This window comes from Erpetoichthys calabaricus, chromosome 8 (assembly GCF_900747795.2).
Source record: "Erpetoichthys calabaricus chromosome 8, fErpCal1.3, whole genome shotgun sequence".
Classification (NCBI taxonomy): Eukaryota; Metazoa; Chordata; class Cladistia; order Polypteriformes; family Polypteridae; genus Erpetoichthys; species Erpetoichthys calabaricus.
Genome location: NC_041401.2, coordinates 167,047,812 through 167,067,072, shown reverse-complemented (window position 1 = coordinate 167,067,072; position 19,261 = coordinate 167,047,812). Strand labels below are relative to the sequence as shown.

At 35.5% G+C, this 19,261-nt stretch overlaps 1 protein-coding gene and 1 long non-coding RNA gene across 19 annotated transcripts in view; one reads left to right on the top strand and one right to left on the bottom strand.

Annotated features, from left to right (window-relative positions):
* Positions 1-19,261, top strand: part of LOC114656263 (eukaryotic translation initiation factor 4 gamma 3-like) — a 271,004-nt gene that overhangs the window by 211,081 nt on the left and 40,662 nt on the right. For 17 of the 18 annotated variants that reach the window (XM_051930350.1, XM_051930345.1, XM_051930342.1 and 14 more), the window contains 9 exons: positions 3,046-3,301; positions 3,503-3,618; positions 3,807-3,926; positions 4,614-4,787; positions 5,302-5,499; positions 7,898-8,044; positions 8,259-8,495; positions 14,168-14,272; positions 14,861-14,996. In XM_051930350.1, the coding sequence (XP_051786310.1) occupies positions 3,046-3,301; positions 3,503-3,618; positions 3,807-3,926; positions 4,614-4,787; positions 5,302-5,499; positions 7,898-8,044; positions 8,259-8,495; positions 14,168-14,272; positions 14,861-14,996 (1,489 nt within the window). The remainder of the gene's footprint in view (positions 1-3,045; positions 3,302-3,502; positions 3,619-3,806; positions 3,927-4,613; positions 4,788-5,301; positions 5,500-7,897; positions 8,045-8,258; positions 8,496-14,167; positions 14,273-14,860; positions 14,997-19,261) is intronic. The other variant, XM_051930343.1, reaches the window with a different exon arrangement.
* Positions 127-9,842, bottom strand: LOC127528882 (uncharacterized). The gene is made up of 2 exons (XR_007935492.1): positions 9,436-9,842; positions 127-1,256 (listed from the first exon to the last, which is right to left on the bottom strand). It is a non-coding gene; the product is annotated as an uncharacterized LOC127528882 (long non-coding RNA).

The window sequence follows — 19,261 nt, the reverse complement described above, 5'->3', positions numbered from 1 at the left end:
CTTGTTAGTTAAAGCTGTAACATTTAATAGTGCCATATTTAATGTTTCGGAGGGGCAGAGATGAATACTATGTGCGTTATTGATATTTGGTACAGGAACTAAGTTATTTTTATTAGCGCCGCTCTGTGTGTATTTTTTGTTTAATCTTTAGTCTGTTTTTATAGTTTTAATACATTGTTCATCTAAAGTAGTAATTTTAATTAAATTATTGGTGTTTATGCCGTATTGCCTAGATTTTCTACGTGCATTGAGATTGGTTATTAGAGTATTAATGTTGTGCACTTTTACGGAAGATTTTATTAAACAATTATCATGTCCTAGCACAGCAATAGCATTTCAGAAGGGGTTTAGAGTAGAGATAGATAGTCAAGATAAACAAATTACCTTATATATGTTTTCGGAGAGGACCCGGGCGCAGAAACTTTTCGGATGCAGGCCATCTCTCTTGAAGAAACGCGGCCTTTCCCAAAAGAGGTCCCAGTTGTTGATGAATCTGATGTCTTAATTCTTGCAGAAGCCTTGCAGCCAGTTGTTTAATCCTAGCAGACGACTGTAGTACTTGTTTGATCGTCTGACGAGAGGTAGTGGACCCGAAATGAAGATCTTTGCCGATGGGGTCCTCTCCTTCGTGTCCTTAATTAGAGCTGCGAAGTCAGCCTTGAGGATTTCCGACTGTCGATGTCTTATGTCGTTCACGCTGGCATGCAAAACAATCACTCCAGATGCTCTCTCTGTGTGCTTCTCGTAGATTGCCGGCGCACGTCTCATCACATCTCAGACACGAGCACCGGGAAAACAAGAAACAAACGATTTCGATTAGGGCATGTGATATTGAGGTTTCTAACTATAGAATCACCTACCACTATTACATCACCAGGGGCTGAAGGCAAACTGGAGACGCGGAGAGGGTCGAACCGGTTCTGAGTCAAAATGCTTGCCTGTGCCGATGGAGGTGTTCTAGCCTTGAACCCTCGCCTGCATAGCTGATATCCGCCGAGGTCTTCGTCGGAGTCGTCGTTGCTTCTACGAGGCGCGGGGGTGAAGTTTACTTGAGCGGCACAACGTGGGGTTGATGTTACTCCGATTACAGATGGCGAGGACGGTTTATCCAGTAGCCGAGCAAGATCCCTAAGGTGTCTTCTTCTGGACAGGAGTTTCTGAATCTGTTCGTCGAGTGCCTGGAGTTCTTCTATGACGACGGCAATGCGATTCATCTCACTGTCGGCCATTGTCTACTTCTGCTTCCGCTTCGCGCCCTAGGAGGAATGAGAGCGAGAGAGATTGGTTAGTGAGTCTCTAGCATCTTAATCCATATTAATGGATATATTTAGTTTTTTTCAAGTTGATGTTATTTGTTCACAATCTGTATATATATTTATATTTGCCAACTGAAATTCTAAACTCAAGTAAAGAATTTTTTGCTAACTTTGAAATAGAAATGTTGTCTGTTCTTGCCATTTAAAATGGTTTCCAAGGAGTCCAGACTGAAAACAAAAACGTATGAAATGTCAGTTTTTCAAGCCAAAAGTGTTATCAAGTATTAATCCTCCTCTTGAGATTGCACTGTAGCTGGATGGACTGATGCAATATGGAACTTGACACTATATTAACCACCATTTAGAAAGGGGAAAAAAAAGATATAAAAAAAAATGTTTTAAGTGTGCATTATTTTATGAATGTCTTTGTACAGAGATCTTGGAAATCAAAACACAACTTATTATTGCTACTTTACTATGCTTTCATCATATATACATATACATATTTCTTTTTTGATAAGAGCACCTTGAGGCTATGTCATATTACATGACTTTTTCAGAGATTTTCAGCTGTAGCCTTCATTTACAGGCAGTTGGCAGAGTGCTTCCATGACTCCAATCTCCTAATATGAAATACCCAATGACTCTATCCAAGTTGCCTTATGACATGCTCTGATGCAATTAACGAGGTTTGATTTTGTTTTTAGTCATATGGGCTTGACCCTATGTGCAAATGACCTGTCAATGTATAAATGCTCATCCAGAAGTACAGTCTATATAATGCAGTGATGAGAAATAAGAAACCAAGGGTGTTTAAACCTCATAAACAGAAGAGAAGTTCATCTGTCTGATGTCTCACTAAAACAGAATGGGGAATACAAAAGAGCAGAGACTGCGCCTGAATTTGTTGAACCTGTCAACCCTTCGTACAGCACTGATTCTGTGGGGCAGCATGCTATTTCACCAAAAGGGATGAATACAGTTGTGCTGGAAAGTCGGTACCCAGTAAAGTAGACATGGCCTATTTTTGACAAAGCCTAATATGATATGATGATTAAATAGATAAAATGAACCCTGGTTATGACACAGTCACCACTTTGTTTAGTAGAAGGTTGCAGGTCAGCATCTGTATATTGAATCTTTATTCACCCGATTTATCTCATTTCATGTTTGGTTTTTGTTTTATTTATTTTTCTTTGTTTTTTTGTTGTAACAGTCCCTTCTAGACCATTTATTCTAAGACATCTTTGCAAGGTTGCATGTACTTTGGTATAAGATGACTCTGCCAAAGCCTGAGAAAGCACTTTGCTACATTTCCTTCTGTTCCTTAGATGCAGACAGCTTTTTAGATCTTCCACTGTGTTTTCTGTCTCCAGTTTCTTAATTTTTCTTTATGGCAATCCTGTTTGTGTGTTGTTGCTAACCACTCACAGTATATTAGTGTGTTTTGGAAAATGAGAAATTCTTACCATTTATTGCAATCAATGTTTATTTGAACATTTTGTAATTTCATATAGTTTTTTTCACAAGCAGTTAAATACTTAACTGCCCAGATAACTACCCCAAATTATTTTCTTGGGATTGTTTTGCACTTGCTGTGTATATTTCAGTGATATTCACGTTTAATGAGCTTTATACGAAAGCACCTTAAAAATGCAACTGAAGAAAGAGTCAGGATAGCTTTGAAAAAGTAAACACTTGTAGACAGTGACAGTTCCAATTCAACAAATCTGAGGAAAGTGAAAAATGTTTCTTGAGAGATCATTGTAGGTATTACTTTGCTTTGTAGCATGAAAATAAGGAGGATGTAACAGAGGAAAGGGTTCTTGATTTGGAGCCAGAGGGACCCTGCCCAGTCCAAACAGAGATAGAGATGAAGCTGCCAGTCGTAGAGGAGAATGGTGAACAGGAGGCAGAGCCTGTGGGGAATGGAGCAGAACACAATTGTGAGAATGAAAGCAGTGACCTCATTATCCCTACAGAGAGCAAGGAAAACTTGGAAGCACCGCAATACATTTTCCAGGAAGGTGTGTCTTTTCCCTCAGGTACTGCTCTTTGAATCTTACTGGCTATAGTCAAGTAGAAATGTGAATAACTGAGATTAGGTTTTTGTCATGTAGTAATTTCTTGTTGTTTTAACTAAATTACATTTTGATTCTCTACCCCCCCAATCCCCCCCCCCCCAATTCAAACCCATGACCATATAACTTATTTTGCTGTGTACTACATTTTTTAAAATTCTTCAGACACTAATGGAAAGAAGCAGTATGACCGAGAATTCCTGCTGGGATTTCAGTTTATGCCAGCGTGTATGCAGAAACCAGAAGGACTTCCTCCAATCAGTGATGTAGTCCTTGACAAGGTGGGCAAGATGTGACTGCTCTTCTTGCTACATTTCAAAATCCTTCAGCTGCCTTATTACTGTAGCATATCCATTGAGTTGCTAGGAACATTAAATTAAAATACAAATGTAAAGGTGTTTGCAAATTTAACCTTGTCTAATATTAATTTTGTCAGTTTTACTAAATATCTTGTTAATTTTCTTTATAGATAAACCAACATAAGCTGCCAATGCGGACCCTGGATGCAAGGGTTATATCAAGGGGTCCAGATTTCACTCCTGCTTTTGCAGACTTCAGCCGTCAAATTTCAGGAGGGCGCGGAGCTCCTGTAAGTACAGAACTAAAAGAAATTAACTGTTTTAATAAATTAACTATGTATTTTATGGCCCATAATAAATGCTATTGAAATTAAGTTTTATATTTGCTGTATGTGTCCACAAGACACCTTCATACATTTTTAATTTTGAGGAATAAGGCACTTTTTTCTCTAGTAAAATATGATCTATGAGTAATAGTTGCCAAAAAAGCTATTTTCAGTTTTCCTTTTCATTGCTTAACATCTGTTCTTTGCCTCCTTATTGCAACTTTTTATTCTTTAGAGAAGTATTTCAGTTATCTAAATATGACTGGAATAGAATTATTAACATATATAGTTGCAAAGTTTTAAAAATAAAATGTATTCAAATCATTTTATGAGAACACCTATACATTTGAGAAAAACGATAGTGTTTGGGAAATAGAGTGTAGAGGGGATTTTTTTTTTTTCTCCGGGAATAAAAAAAACCTTAAAATACACTGTTAAATGTTTAGAATCAGTATATTTTTGTAGTATATTGCAGGCCTGTCCTGATTAGTTTCACTAGTCATAGTTACTTTTATAATGGGGGCTAAACTCCATTAATCCATAAACTAAAATATATTAAAACTAAAAAAAAAATTACTACTTGTATTAGTAAAACTTATATTTAATATTTAAAAGGTGACCTTGGCTATTAAAGCAACTGTTATTTTACAGATGATCAGTGTGGGCCAAAGACGATCCCAGCCAGGTCAACGTAGGGAACCTCGCAAGATTATCACCAACGTGTCTGTAAATGATGATGTACAACTAAAAAAGGCAGAGAATGCCTGGAAACCTGTACTCAAACGAGAAGGTCATGTGGAAGATCCTGAAGGCATAAAAACACAGGTGGGCCACACCAACACATTTCTTTTTCAGTAATTTGTATTTGCATTTATATACAGCCGGTCCCCTACATACAAAAAGGTTCCCTTCCGAGAGGCTGTTTGTAATTGTCCAGCATGTATTGGTATGTGTGGATAAAAGATTTAGTTTTGGGCAGCTCTGGATTTGGACATATCAACAATGTGTTTTTGTGTTTTTTAATGTGCTTTGAACAATTTACAAGTATTGTGCATGACATAGAGTTTATAATAACAAAAATAAGATCTTCCCATGCCTACTGCCACCACTTGGCAGACATGCAAATTATCTTTAAGCACTAGTTTTGGTTTAGGACAACTTTGTTTGTTTGTATGTATGAATGATAGTTCACAACTCAAAAGTTCATAAGTAGGGGACTATCAGTATTTGACATTTCTAGTAGAAGATGATGTTGATGTGGAAAAATTCTTGCCACTGAAAAAATGTAAACTGTTTTCAGTTGACAAATAATTTGTATTATACTTTTTCCTCTGTTTAGGAACTATTCCGGAAAGTGCGCAGCATCCTAAACAAACTTACTCCTCAAATGTTTAACCAGCTAATGAAGCAGGTGGCAGATCTGACGATTGATACAGAGGAGCGACTGAAGGGGGTTATTGACCTTGTTTTTGAGAAAGCCATTGATGAACCAAGTTTTTCAGTTGCTTATGCCAATATGTGCCGCTGTCTTGCAACAGTAAGTCTGGAAATTTGTCTCACATATTAGAACATTTGAATGATATTAACAGTTAACCAGTTATATAATTCTACATCAACAGCCGTATCTAATCAAAGGTCTGCAAAATTAAACTCATAAAAATGTGTTTAATTGTGAATAGTAATTTTTATTTGCATTCAGGAACACAATAAAAAGTTTACATCATGTCACTCTTAAGTACAAAATTCAAAAGAAATTTAATAAAAATTTAACCAATTACACAATTTATTCATGCATACAATGTTGTTCTAATTCAATTTACCATAAACACATTTAGTCAGTCTAATATATATATTTTTTTATCCAAAACTTCATTTGGTATCTCGTCATTTCTTTCTTTTGCATCCCTATGAATTATCCAGCAATTATCTATCATCATACTGACATCCCAGCATCCCTGGTACCATCTTTCCATGTCATTAATATCATGAAGAAATCATTCACCCTTCTTTTCAACCTTAACTTCAAGATTTTCTAAGAGAATTTCACTAAGAATTGAACTTTGTGACTCAGTGTTGCAACCCAATTTTTTCAAAAGTAACCAATACATTTTTCACAGTTTCTTAAAACTTAAAAATGATGACTTTAAATGATACCAAGGCCTCTCATTCCAAGTCATTCCATCACATCATCAAATTCTGCACCAGAAATCACTTTCCTAATATTAGTTCCAGCAAAAATGCCCTCTTTCAGTTTAGCCTCAGACAATATCTGGGATATGTTTGGCACAAATACATTAAACAGTCTTTATCTTTGGATAAGGTTTTGACAAACTGCTTCATTAACACTAGAATCCCTGAAGCCTACGAAAAAACTCGTAATCCCGTGCCACCTTAAATTCCTTCTCACCTCTCCATCAGCGTCTTTTGTTTTGCAAATGTGTCAATCAGCACAAGCAGCAAACAACCCCCCACACCCACCAACGGAGCTGACTCCATCACAAAATTCTCAGAGCTTTATGGGGTAAATAATGCATCGTTATCTGGAATACATACATTTCATGTGTGTTCCATGTCTACAACGATCTGTGTATGCGCTTTTATTAAAGAATATAACCTAAGAAAAAAAAATCATTCAATTTACATGTTGCTGTCAATGAGTTAAAAGCCCAAGCTCAAATGTCTATCGACAGAAATTTGACATGTATGCCTGGATGGTGCAGAGGTATGTGCTGCTGCCTTATAACCAAAAAGTTTCAGGTTCAAGACTGGGCGTTCCACTTTTTGAATAGTAATATAATAAAAACATACATTTGATTTGTGCTGTAACACCTGGTGTAAATTTTGTCTACTTGCAAAAGTTATCTTTTTTTTTTTTTTTTTTTTTTTTTTTATTCAGTTATATTCTGTCAGTGATGTTCACATGGTACAACAAATTTGCCTCTATCTCTCTGAGGTGATGGCATTTATCTCCATTCTTTTCACAAGAGCAGCAATGACCACAGTTGCTGGTGTTGTTGATGCCTACTCAGAACTATTTGTTGTACCGGCAATCAAAGATACGATGTCCCGTGACCACTATCATAATGGACAAAGGCAGAACTGTAACAACAGATAGCTTCTTCACAGCACTTTCGCTGGCTAATAGACTGCTGCACCTTAACACAAGTCTGCTTGGCACCATAAAGTAAAATGGGACGGGAACTTCCACCTGCAGCTCAAGGCTCTTCAGTACAAGTGCAATTCTCCACGCCAATGTTTAGATCTACCAGTGCCATGTTGACAGTGTATGCAGTGTATTCTAGTGTTAAACCAAGCTTAATATGAAGTGATGCCAACAGCACTTTATCTGGATCCACCAAGCTAGGTCTGTCCATGTTTTGGGCACCTTCTGAACCCAGTGTAAGTTCTTGGCTCTGCTGTCCCACTAACAGAGAAAACATGGGAATTTTGCATGCTCTGACTGCTGACACAGTAAGATGCACAGAACTTCTAGGTCCCCACGTATGAACTAAGGGTGCTCAATTATCAAATAAAATAACTTTTGATTTAAATGTGTATTTTAATATTGGAAAAATATAAAATTCAAACAAATTATCATTAAAATAATGGATTAAATATAAATATTTTATAGAGCAAAAACAATTAAAAAAAATTAGTTTTGTGTAAAAATGTTATGTGATGGAGAAAAATATTTTTCATTTTTGAATTTAATACCCAAAAATATGTGAAAATCAAATGAAATAATCAAAACACTTTCTTCAATGTATACTTGTGACAAATATTAATACAGTGTATATGCTATTAAGTAGCTGCCAGGTATGTTGAGAAAATTAGTTTATTTACACCGAATGATAACATTTCACACATACTTCAGCCAAATGAGATCTAATAATTTAAAGATTTTATAACTTTTTTGTGTCCGACTCCCTCTGCAGTTGAAGGTGCAGATGACTGATAAACCCAACAGCACTGTGAATTTTCGGAAGCTTTTGTTAAATCGCTGCCAGAAAGAATTTGAGAAGGATAAAGTCGATGATGATGTTTTTGAGAGAAAGCAGAAAGAGTTGGAGTCTGCTGCCTCAGTAAGTCAAATAGGAAGTAAATATAAAATGTATACATTCATGCACATTCAGCAGTTTTGTTTTTGTTCTTTCAATTGTAGTTTTTGTATAGGCTTGTTTGTTTTCTGTATTAAAAAAAGTACCTGTTTTAGTTGTCACTGTTATTATATTTAAATTGCATCAGTTCAGGCTTCTAAGCATAACATGTTCCCTCAAGTGATTTCCTCTCTTGCAGCAAAGTGAGCGAGATCGTCTTCAAGAAGAGCTTGAGGAGGCGAAGGACAAAGCTCGAAGGCGATCCATAGGAAATATAAAGTTCATTGGTGAACTGTTCAAACTCAAAATGTTGACAGAAGCTATTATGCATGACTGTGTTGTGAAGCTTCTTAAGAATCACGATGAGGAATCCCTGGAGTGCCTTTGTCGGCTACTGACTACGATAGGTAAAGACCTGGACTTTGAGAAGGCAAAGGTGAGATCAGTGAAGTAGTTGAGTCAACAGCTGGATGGTGTATAGATTTGTCATCCCCTTTAATGTTTGGAATCTAAACATGTATAAAAAGTTAAACTATTTTTTTTAAAAAAAAAAGTTGGAAACTGCTGAAATTACCATTGCATAGATTTGAACCTCTGTGCAAAGGAAATTAACGGGTAAGTATTGCAGAAAAAAACACAAACACCAGTGTTAACATGGGAGACTAATTTGACTGAAGATTTAATTAATTTGAGAATCAGATTTTGAGGTGTTGTCACCTTTAACTTGGTTTCTGTTAACACAAATTAACTCTTTTAGGGCTAATTTTTTTTTTGTTTCTTTTCTCCCAGGGCTGAATATTTTTCCAAAAACTAATATTTTTTAAAAAAGAACACAAAGCAATTGTTTAACATATCAAATCAACAATATTTACTTTTGACAAATGTTACTGTCTTGCATGTTGTATGAGCCTGAATTCTCTATGTGTTGTTTTGATGCCTATTTTTCAATTGTCTGTTGCTGCATTTTCTCACATATATTGTTAGTGTGTACTGTAGAGAGACAAGTCACCCATTTGCCATCGTGCCATGCCACTGCCACCAAGTTTTCTGCCTGCATGAAAACCGTATTGTCACCTCTTTTCATCTTCTGAAACTTTATGAACTTTATGTATGGCATTATAGCCTGGCTCACCCCATGGGATTTGCTTCTGTTTATTACAGAAGTGAATAAAACTTTGCAGCAGCACGTACCTAAGCCACCCGGGGACAAAACACGTTTGGACCAATGCTCCCTGAAGTTATCTCACCAGTTCTGTCCCATCTCTATTTGTAATGCCACAGCGCGCTTCATCTCGTCTTTCGTTGTGGGTTTCCACTTTGAATAACGAGAATGCGATGCAAAGGCAGCCCGCGATTCAAAAAAAATCTCTGCCTACCTGTTTGTCTGACAGTAGCTGAAAAGCAGCATCAGGAGAGAGCAGCCTGAAGTACAGTAGCTGGTGATCTGTCGTGTCCAAAAACAAGCCATGCCGTCTTGTAAACTCCGGTAGCCATATCGGCTCTCAACGGATCAATGTATGTGTATTTATCCCATGCGAACCTTGCTGTACATGCATCGGCTGCGCGAAGGCACTCAACTGGCAGCAGATCCGCTCGCGCGGCATCAGCTGGTGTCTGATCAGCTGATGCCTGCTTCTAACTCTCTTGCTCGATCTCCTGATCACTGCCAATAAAGTCCGATTCTGAAAAATCAAGAGTCCGACTCCGCGGTAATGCGCAAAACAACGTCTGCCAAGTGTTTTCTTTTCTGCACTTGCTTCGCTGCCTTTTCACATGTCGGTGCCATCTTGCCATTGTTTACATTTCGCAACTCACGCACACGCAATGTTTATTTGCCGAGTCAACGAGTCTAGCATTCCTCCAAGCACAGAGGGAATGCCTGTGACGTGACAGTGAGATTTGTCGCCATTAACAGCTGATTGTCGCCCTTTATCCCTGGATGTCGACTTTTGTCGACATTCGCCTTCAACCCCTCCTGTCGACAAAAGTCGACATCCGCCCTAAAAGAGCTACTATATAAACTCTTAGCTATAATATATAATATATATAACTATAATATATAAATGTATAAACTATCTATATGATACATGTTCATTGTTTCAGAGTAAAAAAAACTGACTTAAGCAAAGTACAGTAAGAAGATTCTTTTTTTTTTATTAATACATAATGTGTTATATGAATAAATATTTACTAGAAACCATTAGCTGGCAAATATTCATGAAATCACTAAGCTTTTGGCAGTCTGCTGTGAATAACATAATTTAGCTTTAAAACTGGACTCTGCAGTGTGTTGGAGGCTTTTAATGATAGCCCATCGGGTTACCAGAATAAATTTTGAGATCCTCCATAATCACTGGATGAATGTAGTTTCACCCCACTGTAGTATCTCAAAATCAGAAAACCTCAGCTGTGTAGTGGCTTTGTTTGATACAGGTTAGTTTCCAATGAGAGAAAAGTCTTGTCACATATGGTTTGCAAATTGTAAAAATTAAACCTGTATTAGAGGAAGAGTTGATATCATGACAGCTTAACAACATAATGATTCAGCTTATTTAGTTCATTTGATTGAAAACATCCAAAGTTAGACCCCTAGAATCTAGGTCACAACTTTAAAACCAAAACAAGTGTTTAGTAAGCCTAATTTTATTTAATTCTAGCTTACTTGTGCCTACTTACAGTATGTAGACCCCTACTCTTTTGGTGCAAATCTAAATATTTTTTATGAGTGAATACCTTGCATGCAAAATTGGCTCCTTCACATCAAAGTATCATAAAATGTAATCTAGTAAACTGTCACTGGTTAGAATAAAAGCACCACCAATTAATATGCCTGATATGTGTTATGGAAATTTGGATTAAGTATACAGACATTGTTTTGTTTGTTGTGTGTTTCTTTGCCTTTTTCTGTAAGTTGTATGTTACAATTGGAGGAGACAGACTTGAAGTGACTTTTTTTTTAAATTATAAACTTTAAATATCTTATTAAAACCCATCATCTCCAGTTGCTGCCAATTAAAGCTTAATTAAGAATCTGTTCTATGAGGCAACAAAGTAATGGTAAATCTTTTTATGATTTATTGATATTTGACACTAATGCATTGGGCACTGATAACAGATTAGTTGACAAATAGTTATAATGCATTTGTGGAGCATTCTTTAAATAGAAAATAAACTTTAGAGGCACTTTCTAATTGGCACATGAAAACAAATATTTTACGATTTCGAAATGTATTTTAAAAGGATAAATTCATTTTGCATATTGATGACCACATTTATCCATAAAACCAAAGTTATTTCTTCAATTATGACATTAGCTGCCCTAGTGAGGTTGAGACATTAAATTTGTCTTTAAATTCAGGAAAAAGATAAAGTACACAGAGTAGTAATTTAATACAGCTAACTTTGAATTAAAAGGGTTTAAACTTATGTTTGGCTAAAATTAAATATTTAACGTTGATTTAACCCTTTGGTCATCACATTTTTACACTAAAAACATTTTTTCCATCTTAGAAATATTGCAAAATGAAAATTGCCCATTCACTAGCACAGCAAAATGCCTGTTAAGTAAAACCCGTTAGGATCTTCAAATGCCAGTTCATTCAAATCAGAACTGAGTATTGTAATTGTACATAAGATCTATTAATTCTGCTGCAGTCTTTCCTGATTTCATCCCTGAATGTCCTGTACCGGTTGCTTCACTGCACAGCCAATGATCTTTTAGTATAACCTGGCAGTTTGTAAAGTGCCGAGGAGATTAGCCGAGCACTTTTGCCCTGCCCTGGAGTAGATATATCCACGGTAGAGTCATTGCATCAGCCAACTCCAAAGGAACGCCTGACTCGTAGCATCTCCTGTCAAGTTGTTTGTAGTTAATTATTACGGGAGACTTCTCAAACAGATTCTCATCTGTCTCATCATTTATCATATTATATTTATTCCATTCCAAGAACATCTCCAAAACTTAATCGGTGTGCGTCAATAAGTGGTGCGTATTATATCTGTGTAATAAGGCTTCATTATTATATAAAGTAATATCTGTATATAGGTATCATAATTATTAAGTGATTTTACTGTATATTATTTCTTATTTATTTATTATATATTGTTGAGATAGATTTTTTTCAGTTTTAAACATATTTTTTTTTTGTAACCAGTAATGCTTATGCTTAAATATTGCAGTTCATGAATGGCGCATCTCCTAACATTGTTTAAACTGCATCAACGCTTTCAAGCTTGTTTAATGATTGTACCTTGTGCATAACGTTTTAAGTACAAAATAGCATTTAATTCATTATCCGTTACAGTATAATAGCGTTCATTGCGGTTTGTTCTCAATACTATTATCATACAGTGTTTAGTTTAGTCACTTCTTAGTTACTGTTTGCATTTATTGTAGTAGTTTTACATAAATAAATAATTCCTTTTTTTCTGTTGTGTTAAAAGAAACCACACACAAACATGATAATTTTTTTATATAAACATCATCATCTAGCCTTGGTGTAATCAACTTCTTGAAGATATGATTGGCATTTTAGTAAATAATTATTTGGACATCTTCTTTGTCTAGCTGTTCGTATGAAACAGCCTGTGGCAATTGCATATGCTATGAAGAACTTCACCTAAAGAATTAGTGAGGTCACAAGTTTAGTCTAATTATTCAACAACTCTCTAACAGTAATGTTTTATGATCAGGCTGTTAAAATCACTTGTGTACCACTTTACAGTTAATTAAAAACACAATAAGGTCCATATAATATAAAGATTGTCCGACCATGAAATTGAATGTCCAATGACCTGTAATGGAAGCAGCATGCTCCATGGACAACAACCTCCAAATCAAAAACACACAGACAAGCCAGGCAGACAGCACCCTCAACTGTGAATCTCAGTTGTCAACTTTAGTCAAACTTTAGTCTTTTTATTTCTCAAACACTGTCTTAGTACAGGTCTCCCTCACTATTTCAGAGGTAGAAGTTGCTGTGCGTCAGTTGAATTTATATAATTTTTACTCCACAGTCTTTCAGCCCTAAGATTCCACAAATACAACAGATTCAAAATGCTACCACCAGAATCCTAAATACCACGGTGCCCCTCAACTGACTTGATTATACAATGTTCTGGTCTGATACATAATCATCATCTAAACTGTATTGTTTATTGTATTTTATCAAAAGATAGTAATTTCTTCAACCAGAATACTTGTGATTACTATATATTTTGGATAAACATGTTAGGCCTGCATCACATTACACAGCTTTCAGTCGGAGGATTTCATGGCCTTGATTATGTTACATTACAGGAGAAGACAGATTACATTATTCGCTTGTGATTTTTTTAAGCACAGTTTATTATCTTTATTTTAATAGACTTGTACTTGGAAGACTGAATTTCATGTGATACTAGCAGTGTCCTCCAACTGCTACATACAGTATAAATATGCAGACTTAAACAATAATAGATGTTTTTTTGAGGTCTATTTTTCACTTTTTTAAAATGATTTCTGAATATGCTGACTATGAAAGCCCATGCTTTACAATAAACCATTGACTGCATAATGAGTCTTCCAGGCTTCTAGTTCTGTTAAGAGCCATTCATAGTGATACGGCACCGGGTTGTTGTCAGAGAAAGACAGTGCAGTTATAATTGAATTTGTAATTTATATTGTTTCATTGTCCTTACAAGGTAAATATTCGTGATCTTAATATTAAAATGAATAAACCCACAATTACAGGCATGCATTATTTTTTAAATGACAGGTATTAAAAATAATAATAATAAAGAATCATTTAGGAATTACAAGATTTAGTGGAGTCTTAACATTTTCTTACTGACAAAAAAAATAGTTCTGTTTAAAGTAGAATACTTGAATACTTTTTGTTACATTTAGTGGTGGCGTCTCCCTGTATAACTGTTATTACAAAATATTAAAAGATAAATAGTAATCACATAGAACACCTTTTGTATGATAGCAATCTTTATGAATACACTATTATTATAACATTGTTTATTAATAGTGCAGCTTGTCAAATTAACTACTACTTGATTGTTTTCAGTTGAAAAAATAAGTAGAATTTCATTAAACATTAGACATTTTATTTCTTCCTTCAGCCTCGAATGGATCAATATTTCACCCAAATGGAAAAGATTGTGAAAGAAAGGAAGACATCATCTCGAATCAGGTTTATGCTACAGGATGTGATTGACTTAAGACAGGTGAATTGAGCTACCTCTCCAGAACAGAAATGAGCATTTTCTTGCTAACAGCATTTTATTGCTGTTTTTCCCCTCTTTATTTACTGTTTCCAACATTGTTTCAGTTGTTTTAGACAGTGTTGAAACCTTTTAGTACTGTGTTTATATTTAGCAGTCAGTATAATATCTGGTAGATAATGGCTTTTGAAAGCCCAATAACAGTGAAGCACATTGCTCAAATTTTAGAAGCAAATGAGTAAAAAACAAAAGATGCACTGATCAGTAAACTAAAATATCCATTACTTCCCTTTGCCTTTGTTTTTAAGGGCACCACCGTACATTTGTCAAACTATTGTAAAGCCACCATCCTATGTAAATCTAACATGTGCTACAGCAATAGCTGTGAGATTGTTAGAGAGCCTCTTTTAAAAATGTTGTCTGATAGATATATATATATATAATATCTATGTATGTATGTATATATGTATGTATGTATATATATATATATATATGTATATGTATTTTATATATATTATATATATATATTTCCCCTATGAAAATGAAATAAAATGCTTTGGCTGTCTGCTTTGTGTATTTTATCAATTTTAGAATAACTGGGTGTCAAGAAGAGCTGATCAGGGCCCTAAAACTATTGAGCAAATTCACAAAGAAGCTAAAATTGAGGAACAGGAGGAACAGAGGAAAGTCCATCAGCAGTTATTATCTAAGGATAAGCGACGGCCAGGTTAGTAGACCTGGAGCTGCATGCAAGGAAATACTTTTCCAACTAAGCAGTGGGCCCTTGATATCTTGATAAAGGAAGGGTGGGTAAGGTTCTGCTAAATTGTAAATAAGTAAGGCAACTAATTCAGTAACATTAGGTAGTAAAATTGATTTATCAGTATGGTTTCCATTTCATCACACATTAAGTTCAACCAAAATGAATCAGAAATACAAGATGAAACACTTTTGGAAACAGTTAATCACACTGTCAAAACAACAAAAAATGGCTGACTTAAGTGAGGAATTTGTGAAAACGAAATTAAGAACAAAATGCATTCAGTGAGGTCAGAATAAGCTTGGAAAAGCTTTTGTATCTGAAGGCTTCTTGCATAAGAGAAACCAGGGTAAACATTAGAAAGAATGTGTGTATGTCTATGGTATATGTCCATTTTTTTTCTCCTACCTACAGCTCCTTTTTGTCCACCACTTTAAAATATATGATTTCTGAACTAATTGTGCCACACCATCAGCAGTAAAGCACCCCTTAGGAAAGCAAGATTGTAAGAGAACTGACAGACTGAAAGGATGCACTGTGCCTGGAGTGGTGACTGTAAAAAGAAAGAGGGAGAGGTTTTTGTTTGTTTTTTTTTTTCCTACCAAACTAGTAACTTTCTGGAAAGAATAAACAGAAAGGCCTCCTTACATTATGAAATGGCAATTAATATACATGTTAGATTTTAGATAGCACTCTTGCCTCACTCACATGGTGAAAACATGAAAGCTTAAGCTTATATATATATATATATATATATATATATATATATATATATACTCTGTCAGATTTTAAAAATAGTACCATACTCCTCTGGTTCTGTTTGATTTGTTTTGATTTCATATATACCTAAGTCTGTTGATTTCTCTTTACTAGGATCATGCTGTGCTTTCACAACTATTATACATACAAATCAAAGGCAGCTCTCTCCACAAAACTCCTTTACTACTCATTTACACCAGGTGGTTTCCATTTTTGTTTGTGTCAACATCCAATCTTCATTTTGTCTCTCTATTGGATCTTCATTCTATTGGTTCTTAATCCTTAGTTTGCTTCAAATAATCTTTTCTTTCTATCATTAGTTAAGTTGCCCTCCAAATCTTTGTGAACTCTTAAACAGGTTATATATTAGTATATTTTTAATCTCTATTCCATACTTGGCTCTATATTTTTTCAAAAGTTTTGATAGAGTAGTAAATACAACCTTTATTACCTGTTTTGTTCTAATGAGGTTTTGGGCTATTTCCAGTTACTCCATCAACTTGTATATTTTCATTTTCTTTTTAGTTATTATTTTTGATATATTAGATTATGCCTGTCCTAGGGTGGCATTTTCCTCTTGCATTGTCATGTCTGCTGCTTTCCTGCTTAATATATCAGGTCAACCATTGTTGTAGCATTGTTTAATTATATTAGTTTGCACATTGTAGAAGATGGGCAGACCTCTGAAACTGTCCTTGAATCCAAAATAAATGGAATGGATTTTTTTTATTTTGTTCCAACTAATTTCTTAATATTTGTGTTTTATCACATAAAAATGAATGAGCTGTTCTTAAAGATAGATTGATTGGCAATAAATTTGTTTTTTATTTGCTGGTTTTAAATTTAACCATTATCACATATATTGCAAAATATAATCTCACTGCAGCATTATAAGACAGCAATCACTAAATGAAAATATAATACATATTTCACAATAAATGCAGAATACAAAAATAATGTGGTAACTCAAACAAGTACACTTAAGCCATTCAGCTTTGACAGTATTTTCAAGATGTCATTTAGATGTGTCAAATTGCTAATACCTGTAGTCTGTTTTACTTTCCTGGAGAAATAAGCAAAATGTTTTATGGACTAGGAAAAGAAAGACAGGCTATAATAGGTTTGAACATCTTGAAAAATGCTGAAGAGATTGTTGTGATTTATAGTAATGGGATTAAGAATATCTGAAAGGAGTAAATGAATTTACTCAATGAGAACATAATAATAATAAAGATGTTTAAGTTTTCGAAGGAGGAGTTTGCAAAAGCTCTGCAAAGTTAAAAACTGGAATTTATCAAATTCTAAATGTGGCCAAAGTTCCTGGAAAAGGATGGTTTTCAGGCCTGTGCAACATGAATATACATAAAGGGCGGATACATAAGACTGGAAAACGAGTCTGCTCTTTGCAGTTATAAAACTCAGTAGTCCACTATGTGATAAAGTTTTTGAAGCAGGTAAAAAGGTGCTTAACAGAGTGCTAGAGAAAAGAATCCATGATCAAGTGAAAATGCCAGAAAATTATCTGACAAAAAGAAGGAAGCTGCAGTATGCATTTGCAGATCTGGAGAAGGTCTTTGTAAAGTTACCATAAGAGATGGACATTTAAAAAGTTAAGTAATGAAGAAATGGTTATTGTCTGTGGTAGTGTCAGTGTGTGAGGAGGCGCAAATGAGGACGGTGACAGTAGGGCTGCACCAGTTAAGTTCTAGATAAAAAGAAGGTGATAGTAGCAAAAGGGCAGAAGGCATAAACAAGAGGTGGGTTCCGGCCAAGCAGCATGTGCAGTAGAGGTGCTGCGTTAGCTCAGTCCAGTGCATACATTGTCAGAAGTGAGTGCATAAAAGATGTGGTGATGCAAGTTCAGAAGTGGGTGCATAGACTTGCATGTGTCTTGCATATATCTGCGTGAATATTTGTCACGTCTCCAAATGTTGTTGTTGTTGATTCTGTATTAGTCTTATCTGACTAAATTGGAGTCCATATGCACTTGAGTATGCTCTGCAATAAAAAATATCCTGTTCAGGGTTGGTTCTCAGCTTGGCTGCCAGGACTGTCAGGATGGCTGCATTACCTAATATCACTAAACTAGAAAGATTTGTTAAAAAATGGATGGATGGATTTTATTTATTATGAAAGTACATTCATGCAAAATCAGTTATTTTTTTCACTCTGCTATTAACCTCCTCATTTCTTTCTTTTGATTTAAAAAAATAATTACTTAAAGTTAAAAATGTAGAAAGCAAATAGACTCCTGCTGTTTGCCTCTGTCTAAATTTCAAAGAAAAGTATAGGGTGAACTTTAATAATTTCAAGACATGGAGTTACAATATATACTGAAGTTCAGTACTGATATCAAATTTAATTGTCTGGAGCAAAACCTGGTAGTCTTTGTTTTGCCCTAAGACGACAACCCCTGCTCTGCAATATTGTTTGATCAAGATGATTGGTTCCTCACTGCCACTACTGCCACACGTTGACATGGAACACATTGCTTACAATGCTAGTCTTCCCAATGTACAAATACAGTTAGGTCCATAAATATTTGGACAGAGACAACTTTTTTCTAATTTTGGTTCTGTACATTACCACAATGAATTTTAAATGAAACAACTTAGATGCAGTTGAAGTGCAGACTTTCAGCTTTAATTCAGTGGGGTGAACAAAACGATTGCATAAAAATGTGAGGCAACTAAAGCATTTTTTTAACACAATCCCTTCATTTCAGGGGCTCAAAAGTAATTGGACAATTGACTCGAAGGCTATTTCATGGGCAGGTGCGGGCAAGTCCGTCATTATCAATTAAGCAGATAAAAGGCCTAGTTGATTTGAGGTGTGGTGCTTGCATGTGGAAGATTTTGCTGTGAACAGACAACATGCGGTCAAAGGAGTTCTCCATGCAGGTGAAAGAAGCCATCCTTAAGCTACGAAAACAGAAAAAACCCATCCGAGAAACTGTTACAATATTACGAGTGGCAGAATCTACAGTTTGGTACATCTTAAGAAAAAAAGCAAGCACTGGTGAACTCGGCAACGCAAAAAGACCTGGATGTCCACGGAAGACAACAGTGGTGGATGATCGCAGAATCATTTCCGTGGTGAAGAGAAACCCCTTCACAACAGCCAACCAAGTGAACAACACTCTCCAGGGGGTAGGCGTATTGATATCCAAGTCTACCATAAAGAGAAGACTGCATGAAAGTAAATACAGAGGGTGCACTGCAAGGTGCAAGCCACTCATAAGCCTCAAGAATAGAAAGGCTAGATTGGACTTTGCTAAAGAACATCTAAAAAAGCCAGCACAGTTCTGGAAAAACATTCTTTGGACAGATGAAACCAAGATCAACCTCTACCAGAATGATGGCAAGAAAAAAGTATGGAGAAGGTATGGAACAACTCATTATCCAAAGCATACCACATCATCTGTAAAACATGGTGGAGGCAGTGTGATGGCTTCGGCGTGCATGGCTGCCAGT